This window comes from Trachymyrmex septentrionalis, unplaced genomic scaffold (assembly GCF_001594115.1).
Source record: "Trachymyrmex septentrionalis isolate Tsep2-gDNA-1 unplaced genomic scaffold, Tsep1.0 scaffold97, whole genome shotgun sequence".
Classification (NCBI taxonomy): Eukaryota; Metazoa; Arthropoda; class Insecta; order Hymenoptera; family Formicidae; genus Trachymyrmex; species Trachymyrmex septentrionalis.
Genome location: NW_017306160.1, coordinates 1,527,003 through 1,538,301, shown reverse-complemented (window position 1 = coordinate 1,538,301; position 11,299 = coordinate 1,527,003). Strand labels below are relative to the sequence as shown.

Here is an 11,299-nt window from a genome sequence, read left to right as displayed (position 1 = left end):
TGAATGGCTTCTCCTTGCTGTGTATATATCTAAAATGTAAAAAAATTCGTCAGCCTGGATTGCCGAGCTAGCAATCTCTTTTTTTTTATTAGTTTTCCATTAATGAATTTATACGTCCATATCCTGCAGAACACAAACTAACAATAACAGTACATCAATGATCTAGTATCCAATAATGTGACTGTTATATATAATTGTATTATATTATATTTATATTGTTGAAGAGAAAATTATAATATTAGTGTAATGTTACTGTTATATATATATATTCTGATAAATATTCTGATAAAAAATAATTTTATAAATAAATTGCAGTAATTTTTTTCTATTTTGTAAATTGATTTCTTTCATGTCTGATAATCTTTACTTTATTTTCGATAAACATTAACTTTTTTCTCCTTCTAACCGATATATAATTGTATTTGGCTTTCATCATCAACAATAAGTTGATGACAGAAATAAATTGATATTTCTTGTTTTCACAGGAATGCGGATGATAGCAAGTATTGATAACGATAACTTATATGACCGACATCGATATTTTTAATCCTTGTAACCGGAATAAAAATAAAATTTTTTGCGTAAAAAAAATGTTTTTAAATTTTTAACGAAAAATTTTACATACAATTAATTGCCAAATCACCGAAATTATAATAATTTTCATTAATGAGAGTTTATATACTATGATGATATACAATGATGAGTTACTATGATGAATTATTACGATGATTTTGTAAGCATCAATTGATGCTTAGACGATGTATGTTGATCTCTTGACTTTGTTTTGCATTCCTGCGTAATCATACTAAGGACATCCATATATATGTATAAGATAAATAAGAAATCAGAAATATTTAAGAAGTATTTGAAGGGTTTTGTTTTTAAACAAATAGATTTTCCAAACAACATATTTAATACTAAAATGTAATATTATAATATCTATATACATGTGATGTTTTTATATTATAAAAAATATTCCGATACTACATGATATATGATGACAATAACATTACTAATCGATAAATGAGCCGCGAGCGATGAGGATATGTACTCGTTTTATGAAAAATTATTCGGTCTACTGTATCAGCTAGATGGTGAAATGAATAAACTAAAAATTATACCAGTCTAAATAAACGAATTAATACGTTGACGTTCGAGGGATAACGATTACGATAAAAAAAATATTTCCAGATTATTAGGAAAGTTTTGCAATACCGGGTATAAAAATATAATGTGATACTCTAAAATTACGTTATTTAATGGAAAGTTGAAACTGCACAGTTCAACTTTCCACTAAATAATGTTACTTTAATGTTTACCGAATCTGGATACAGTATTACAAAACTATCTATTGACGATATCAATGTAAACGGAAACGGAAACTTCCTTAGAAACATTTTATTAAAATATTAAATAGTTTATCTAAAAGGAATTAATTATTAAACTTCTCAAAATCTATTTTCTATAAAGAATTTTAATATCTATATTCTTATATACATATAAATGTAGAATTAAATTAAATATATAACAATCATTGATCTAATCACCAATGTTTATTCATCAATAAAAGTGTCATAAAATATTCGTTTTGTATCGTGCTGCGTCTAACATCATGTAAACTGATGTCGAGACACTACCGTGTCTCCTAATACTTTTTGAAGGTCGCAAAAAAGATCGTAAAGATTTTCACAAACAATATATTTAACATGTCAAGGATAATATGTACAAAAAATTAAAGAATAGACGTTCAGATATATAAAATAGACGAACAGCAAATTACCGGAACATTCACAGAAAAAACTTTTTTAAGTTCAATTCTTCATGGATGTTCTCAAAGAATTTTGAAAATTCTTTTGAACAATAAACGACATTTATTTCTTCAGTGTATCCGTTAATTGCATTATTAATACATTATTGTGATACAAGTTCATTAACTTTGCGTTATTTTAATTTGACGTATTCTTATTTTAAAATTTTGTACTTATACACAACTTTGATATAATTTTACTTACTTTTAATTAGTTATGGAAAAATCAGTTAAATTAAAGATTCAAATTTATATCCAAGTTCACTGTTGCAGCATTATTATCACAAAATTTAATAAGTTACCACGTTATATTATCATTAACATATTAAAATCACGCCGTTTTTTTTTTTTTTATTATTTGTTACCTTCCTTTTATAAATTATTCTGCAACTTTTATTTCGTAAACGATATAACTTTATACCACGTAAACATATAACATATTTTATCATGATCAGAATTGAAGCGTCTATTTTAATAGTGAATACTTACCGATGATCCCTCAAATGATCCTGCCTGCGAAAAGCCTTCCCACATATGTCGCACGAATACGGTCGCTCGTCGGTGTGCGTCCTTTCGTGAATCAGCAGGTTGTAGCTCTTCGTGAACTGTCGATTGCAGAACTTGCATATGAATTGTTTCTTAGGCCTCTGGCCCGTTGATCTTCGAGCGAGAAACGACGGAGGCTGCGGTGGCGGCGGTACCGGAAACATAGTGCCCGGATGACCCTGATAGTACAGATAAGGACGTTGAGGGCAGCAACCCCTAAACGTTAACAGGGCCGCGTCTTTCAACCAGTTACTGATAAGAGTGGTCTGATAGTTGCTAGCACTGTGCGTTGGCTGAAGATGTTGCGGATGGTGCTGCTGGATGTATCTGCCGTTGAGGAAGTTTGATTTGGCCCATTTCGAGGTTGAAAAAACTACATGTTGTTGTTGCTGCTGCTGATGTTGCTGTGGATGTTGCTGTTGATGCTGATGCATCGATCTGTCGATCGTCGGCGGTGTTTGCGGTGGCGTCAGCGGCTCCGTTTTCGTCTCCATCTGTGTCCTCCCGGCACCTCCGTGCGTCAAAAAGGTCAAACAAAACCCGACTGGCGCGACAAATTAAATGACCTTCACTTCAAGAATGATCGATCGTGGGCGATCGACGCCTCGATCGCGGGACCCACATTCGCTTCGAATTGGGAACGAAAGCGTGCAGTGAAGAAAGCGAGCGCAGTCAAGGAACCAGCGAGAGGGAGAGAAAGGGACTCCGGAAAAAAAAAAAGGAATAAGAAGATATTTACTCGAGAGTCGGCGCGATACTAAGCGGCTAAGTGCCGCGGCCGAGCCCAGAGGATCGCCGTTTACCTGGCGCCAACGACGACGACACGGTGGCTCCTCCTACCGTGTCTCGTACGCTGGATACGCCGGTTGGCGGCCCGACTTCCACAGGGGCGGAGCTTCCGGGTTGGGGTGACCCCGCGGGGCGTCGCGACGCTACCCATCCGTGGACAGCCGCGTTCTCCCGCCGCCGTCGTCGCCACGCGTCCGCAAGACGCCGGAGGGGGTGGACGGAGCTGCCACAGAGGGGAGGGGGAGGCATTTGATGTTCCGACGACGTAAGTTGAAAAATGTTACGCTGACGAGAGATGGGATGCGTGCGTGCAAGCGTGTATGCCACGCACACACTTTACACATACATATATGGTTGGCTCGGTAATCAAATTTACACGTAATCTCGTGTAAATTAACGTAAGTTCGTCAGACTCGGATGGCACAGATTGTAAATGGTGGACAATCTTGATTTTGAGTCGGGAAGAAACACACCGGCCGATGTATCCTTTATCTCTTCGATCTAACAATAAATTTCTTATGCTAAAAAAAGAGTACAGCGAAGCACAGAAACAAAAAGTTTGCTGTTTAATGAATATTTATTCATTGTTCAAAAATTTAAGTAAAATTCTTTTTGTTGAAGTATATATTGGAAGAACAGGCGAGATTAATAGAGAAATATTAAGGGCTCCTTCTATTCTCTTATCGAGATGTGCTAGTATGAGAAACTTTTCTCGACTACGATAAAATTACATGAAAAAAGATACATTATTTCAATGATGGATAAATGACAATTTTTCATATGCGAAAGTAATTCTCCGCGCGTAAACGTATGACACGTACATATACATGAAAATGGGGACAATTCTGTTACTACAAACTCCATTGCAGTCAACGGACGAGCATGTTTCCAGCATGATGCATCGGATAATTGACTCATGCAAGTTTTCATGTGAGCCAACCACAGGGTCGACAGGCGCGAACCACCCCTACCGTAGGGATTACATATCACGGACCATTAGTATATAAACAACATGGCGCCACTAGCATGTTTCGTAAAACGATATGAATTGTCATCATGTTCTAGTCAAATAGGTTTATATTTTACTTTTAATATTTCGAAAAGTACCGATAAAAATCGTGGAAAAAATCAAATACATGAAAACATTCGTCTTTCATTATTTAAAGTAGTTATATAAGTTATTTAAAATTATTAATTATATAAAATTGTATAAATAATTAATAGAGAAAATAAATTTTTGGGGGGAAAATTTTTATATTGATTATCTACATTATTTCTGTAAAAATTTAGTATTAATTATATATTTACTTGACAACAAGGATTTCTTATTAATTATATAATTTTCTATATAGACGTTTTGTAATTATATGTAAAAAATTATGTAAAAAAAAATTATGTACAAAAATTTATGTAAAAAGATTTTTCATTTTTCAGATTTTTGAAAGGCAACGACAATAGATTAATCATTTTTGATAATGTACAAAACTATTGTTTCGTCGTATACATATAGTGTAGTTACTAATTGGGACACGCACTTTTATTCTTAACATAATCCATAACCCATCTTCCTCGTTCTCCTCCAATACTCTTTTCCGACGTATGGTCCAGTAATCTCATTATACGTTAACGATGCAGCACAGCATGATATTTGGGCTACCGATACATTCGCGATGAATTTACATCAACGTCAAGGAAGATGAATCTTTACATTAAGCTGTATTAATGAGTAACAAACTGATGAAACCTGTTTGGGAAACGATTGATTTTAATGATATTTATCAAGTAGTTATTATCATACACATCTTAAGTTATCAAAAATCGTTAATGCGTTGGAATTTAAAAAATTCTTGTTAAGATAACGACACACACGATGTCTGTCTCTTAATTTTTTATCACTTAAATCGTTGTTTTTATATCTAACATTTAATATTAAACGCTTAATATTCAATGCAAGTTAATCTTTATATTAGGTAAATAAAATTCAAAAGAAGGAAGAAAGAGAGAGAGAGAGAGAGAGATGATACTTAAAGCTAAGGCCAGTATTCATAATCAGTTCTTATATTCACGATTGTCTTAAGTTCGGCCTTGAGGTGTCACGAGCCAATCAAAGAGTCGCATTAGCGTCTTAAGACATTACTTTAAGACGGTCTTGAAATAAAAACCGACTATGAATACCGGCCTAAATGTGAAAAATGTATCTAATTTTAAAACTTAATTTTTAAAAGAATTCAATAAAAATATTTTGGATAATTAATTTTAAAATAATGAATAATTAATTTTAAAATACGGCTGAGGATTAATATATAAAGTATAAAATGTATCCGAATTGCTGAAAATGAAAAAAATATGACTCGCCACTCAGTGCGATTGACTCGTGATCTGTAGATTCGGGTTTGACTCCACTTGCACCCAGCATACGCGATTTTTCGCGTTCGCCATTTGGATTTGGCATTAAACTGTAGGTTCCCTCGAGTGTTGACAAATTCTAAGAAGTAAGAATGTAAATTACTACTAAATGCAAAAACATAAACGAGCCTCTGCTTCCCGAAAAGGCTAAAAAGCTAAAAATTGATACGCATGATACTATGACCTCTCAAATGGGTCAGAAAACCAAACGAGGAATATATACTAAGAGACTAAGACTCAAAACAGAGTCGAAACATTCAATTAACTGTTGGATGACATCATAATATTGCAATAAAAATGTTTAACTAAAGTTTTTATATAATTTTGTTGCCCACAATTAACCGCGCTGTACTCTCATTAGCCTTGTTTGATTCTCCTTTAATTGTTTTAAAATATCGTTTCGGTAAAATGAACACAAAGAAAGTCGATAACTAATGCGTGGCAAAATAGCATGAATAGTATCATTATCGATAACAATATGATATGTAAAGATTTATCTTATCCATTTATCGATTTATAACAGCACAGACAGTATGACACCGACATAAAGGCATATCGACATTCGCGAGTTGAAAAGGAAGCTTTTGTAATCGAAATAACGTAGGCGAGTTATTTACAAAGATATTTCGGATCGAGCGCGCCGGCTCCGCCACTTCTATCATTTACAAACCCTTTAAACAACTTAACGTTCAATTTTTCTTTGATAATACTATCGATTATACTAATTAGTTGATGTATAATCTTTAATTATTTTTATAAAAAATTAATAAATTCGTTCTCCATTCACTCTTTAATAAGTAAACACAAAATTCATGAAAAATAAAAACAAATACAACTTCTCATAAACACTATTAAACACCTCTAAAGAATAATTTTTTATCCGTAGATAGAAGATCTGCATATAAATTTTTTTATTTTTAATTCTTCATTACTCGCAAAGGATATTCAGAACACTTCTGCCTCATAAATTTGCTAAATATATAAATGCGTTTCATACATTGTGTATGTATACTATTTAATATACATACAACGCAAAATTATGTATATTATTATCTTTCTTACAAAATTCATAATAAAAAAAATTTTTTATTTTATCAAAAGAGCAAGAAGAATGTACAGAAAATATTATAAATCTTTATCTCATCGTAAATCATCAAACGAAATATTGAAAATTTTTATAATGTTGGGGTATCAGAAAACACACGGGTAATTACGTTTAAAAAAAAAACCACACGCGTATAGGATATTTCTCTGAACTTTGCAACTTTCGAACGCGAGTACAGTGTTTCTGCTCGTTTTTTCCCGTAAATTCTTCCGACGTGCATAAAAAAAGCGCATGGGAAACTGACGATATTTCACTGATCGCTTTTCGCCTGGAAAGTAATCTTGCACAAGGGAGGTATGCCCTGTAATCGTTATCGTTTCTCGATCACGCTGCAGAAATAGGATGAGGGGTCGGGGGAGAAAGGAGGAGTGAAAGGGAGAGAGAAAGAGAGAAAGAGAGAGAATAGAGGGAGAGACGACTCTTCGAAACCTGTCTCGTATAATTCCACAAAATGTTTAGCATACAAAGACAAATATAATGGTCGCCGAGATGAGGTTGCGACGAGATCACGGGCCCCGGGCGGGGATGGTTAATTCAGTTTCAAGCTCCATCAGGCAGGCCGATCCCCTCGCCGCCCGTCCACCCCCTTCGCACGCTCTCGTCACCCCTGAAGCGTCTTTGTACGTCGCCGTCATCCATCCATCTCTCTCGTTTCCCTCTCTCTTTCTCTCTCTCTCTCTCTCACACATACACGCACACACACACATCTCGTTTGCGCTTTGCCACTCCTTGCAAAACTACGCAGGTACTGGAACTACCAAATTGAACATATACTTGCTAGAACTTGCACTGCACCCTCTCTGCTTCTCTCTCTAACATCGGATTAAGGTTCCTTTGAAACGGCAGTATGTATTTATACGTCCTGAGATTTTTTTACCATGTATTTTTTAATAAAAAGAAACGTTAACAAATTTAAAACCACTTTTATTCTTCTAAAAGATACTCAGTTTAATATTGCACGTTTAATGTTGCGAGTATGCGTGGGTGGTAGCAGAATAAAAACCGTGTAGAAATGTGCGCGCAAAAATGTATGTTTATTAAAATATATTAGCAGATCTGTAATTTATTTATAAATAAAAGAAAAATCTCAGAGTCATAATATATTACTCATATGCATAGGTAAAATATATCTTTAGGAAAGCGACCAGTAATTAGTCACAAGTAACAAGTATCTCCCGATAAGAACACAAATTCGTAGTGTTTATATTGAATCCATATATTTTACATGACGTACGTAGACAAAAATTCATTGGTGTAATCACATGTAACGTGTTATGAAATAACGTCAAAACATCAAAATATTCAAATTTCAATATGAATTACATACGATGAAAATTGATGTAATTTTATTTAATTTTAATTCTATATTACTATCCTCTAGTTTTATCACCGTTAAATTTTATCAGTAATTCTACATGGATTATATGTATTAAAATTAAAATAGAAATGTTTACATAAAATTTATGTTCAGATTTTGAGAAAAAATTCGAGTTGGGGAGAGGGGGGGGGGCAATAAAATTACGAGATTGTGGATAAGATATCATGTCAATGAATTTTTGCGTCCACGTAGTTTGCGTAAAATACATAGATTAAACATAGAGTGCTTTCGTTCGATTCGATCGAGGAATTCGTGTTCGAGTTAGTTTCTGTATATAGAATCAAAAAATCTGATAGACCACTTAGTACCTTCATGATTCGTGGCAACTCAACGCTGTCTTGCATTGAGTTGAATTGAGTTAGCTGGTAGCAATGAAATCGGAGAAGCAATGAAAAAGAATTTCGCAAAATTTTACGATTTATAAGACGCAATATGCTCTTTTATTAGTTTATACTAAGATTAAATTTATTTACTGTTACAATTATATACAGTATATAATGATTATCGGAAGCACCAATCACAAACCTGTTCTCAAATTGATTCTAGGTTGATTTCTAGGAAAGCTGACAAATTTTTTACTTTTTCCCCATCTTCCTGTATCATTTAGTGCGGATTATCTTAGGTCCTCTCAAAGTCCAAGAACACTTAAGACTCGAAATACTGGCATCTTCACCAGACGGTGACAGTCTGTTTATAACATAACTTTCAGAATTAACTGCTCTCATGCAAAGGGTGAAAAGTTTGTCACAACCCGTCCTGTGATTTAAACTGGACCATTTTATGTGGAGTAAACTTCCACGAAAGAAGATTTATGTTCAACGAAGAAATGGTTCGATTATTTTATTGTAAATAAAAGCTACAAAAATTAGAGCAAATTTAGTATTTATAATTAATTTAATAAATTATTAAATCTAAATAGAGATTTTTAAGAAATGATAATAAAAATTTAAGACAATTTGACAAATATCTCGAAAATAAATATATCAATTAAATTGAAAAATTGAAATATATGTACTAATTATTTCATAATTATAAAAAATTACGTTATAAAAAATGTTTATGATATTTTTATATATTAAAAATGATTTTTGTATTTATAACTTTCTCGTGTACAATTTAAAAATTTTGTCTAGATTAGTTAATATATTTATTTGGGAAAATATATATAAACTCTCTCTCTCTCTCTCTCTCTCTCTCTCTCTCTCTCTCTCTCTCTCTCTCTTATTATAAATAATTTAAATTCCTATATTTATGTCGTATTATGTATTTTTTTATATTATATTCATTAACAAAGCGTGCGAAATAAAATTCTAATTCAGTTTTTAATGATTTCAAACCAGTTAGAAATCATTAAAAACAGATTATACGTTATTGCGAATATTTTTCATTTTAGTTTAGTGTTTTTAAAAAAGGTGAAATGTCATATTTAATTTGACACTATTCAAGTGGCACTCTGGAAGCCTATCGAAACCACTGCCACTTGAAAAACAGACACAGCAATTTTCTGATTTCTCGCTTTCCTTCTCGACCGCAGATGTCAAACATCATAGGATTCAGGTTACTGAAACTGAAAAAAAAGACTTTTCTATTCTTTCTTATTCGGACCTCATCCATATTACAACTAACTTTGAATATTTTTTTCATTATAATCACATAGAAATTGTAGACCACGCGCAGAGCTTTTAGAAATGGCACTTTCGTTCGTCTTATTCTATAGAAAGCAGATAAAATAAAACAAAACCAAAGACAAAAAAATAATTTATAGATTTGTTGTAATTTTACATCTGTATTTTTAGTTTTTCCGCTGAAAATGAAGTAAGTAAATATTTTTTTCTTTTGTATATGTATATATAACTTCTAATCTTGATATGTCAAATTTTCATTGAAACTATTACAGAAACAAAATTTACTTGCCAAAAAGTTGTGACAGAAAGATCTCGATTATGTCTACAAAAATTTTGCGGAACTTTAAAAGCGATGAGCGACGTTTGTTGGCCTCGTTCACCGATCATCCCCTTTGAACCCATACGGCATTCGATGTATATTGTCCCGTTATTAAACTTCAAATCATTTATAGGCGATATCATCTGCTTAGTCTCAATAGTTGAACAGACGCCCATCGCTTCTGCCAGCTTCTCTCAGCTCGGGGTGTCATATGCCCTGTTCAGATAATATCTACGCAGCCATAAGATGTCACGTACTTAACTCCCATGTGTAGAACGATACGCGAAGTTGGACGAGGTGCGTGAACTTAAACAGAGACTTCAATCCTCTTTATAAACTACTGAACAGTTTACATCACGTATTTCTATTGCTATTTTATTCGATACGTGTGGCAAACCACTTAAACTGCACGCATAATTCTTGCATAGACTAATAAGAGAAGCTACTCCTATTCTATTACAGTCACTATGAGCAAAACTAATATTTCTCTTACATAAAAACACTAATCTCTCTAATAATATAAATAATTCTTTTTGAACATATCACTCTCTCTTCTTCCCTCTGTCAATCACTTTATAGTTATTATAATTCTTAACTAATTAATTTTATTCATTTCACGCACTTATACTATTTCTCTTTTTTCTTTGTAATCCAATTATCTTTTATATTAGCTTTTTCTTATCTTGCTTTCTATATCTCAGATTTATATGTGTTTACTATATATTTTCATAAAGTTTTACGTGTTTTAAGGGTTAAAATTACAGTATGAAACCCAGACAGCATGGAACATTCCATTGTAATATTGCTGCATAATATTTGCGAATATTTATGTGCGAAATTTCAGTTAACTATACCTTGAGGAAGTACACCTCGAAAAATATTGGAGATAATTCGAAATATCGGCGCGTCATTTCTCTTTCTACTTACATTGTCACGCAAAGCTTATATAATCGCCGATATATAACGCGCAAACGCGAACAACCACGCGACTTTCGCAACAACGATATACGCGCAGAGATCAAACACGATTAATCTCTTTGAATCTTTTTTTTTCCACCGACAGATGCATATATTGTTTTCGATTGTGTCTCCTCGACGGCAGCTTGTACTCGATCCTGTGGCCACACCCACTCCATTAAATCGAGCATCGATATCGTGTAACTTATTTCTTATCGGCTGTTATCTGGCCTTTGCTGATTCAGCATTTACCCAATCGTGCTACCGTATCGATAATAATTCTATTTTAACGTCAACGGGGACACGCACTGATCTTTGCCACGCATCAAAGCGATCTTCGTGTATGCAGCGAAATGAAATATTACAA

The 11,299-nt window shown here is 33.3% G+C and overlaps 1 protein-coding gene across 1 annotated transcript in view; it reads right to left on the bottom strand.

Annotated features, from left to right (window-relative positions):
- LOC108756329 (protein odd-skipped) overlaps positions 1-2,951 on the bottom strand; it is a 3,817-nt gene extending 866 nt beyond the window's left edge. Inside the window, exon 1 of the mRNA XM_018500065.1 lies at positions 2,297-2,951. Within this exon, the coding sequence (XP_018355567.1) occupies positions 2,297-2,847 (551 nt within the window). The 5' untranslated portion in view covers positions 2,848-2,951. The remainder of the gene's footprint in view (positions 1-2,296) is intronic.
- Positions 2,952-11,299: the final 8,348 nt, after the last annotated feature.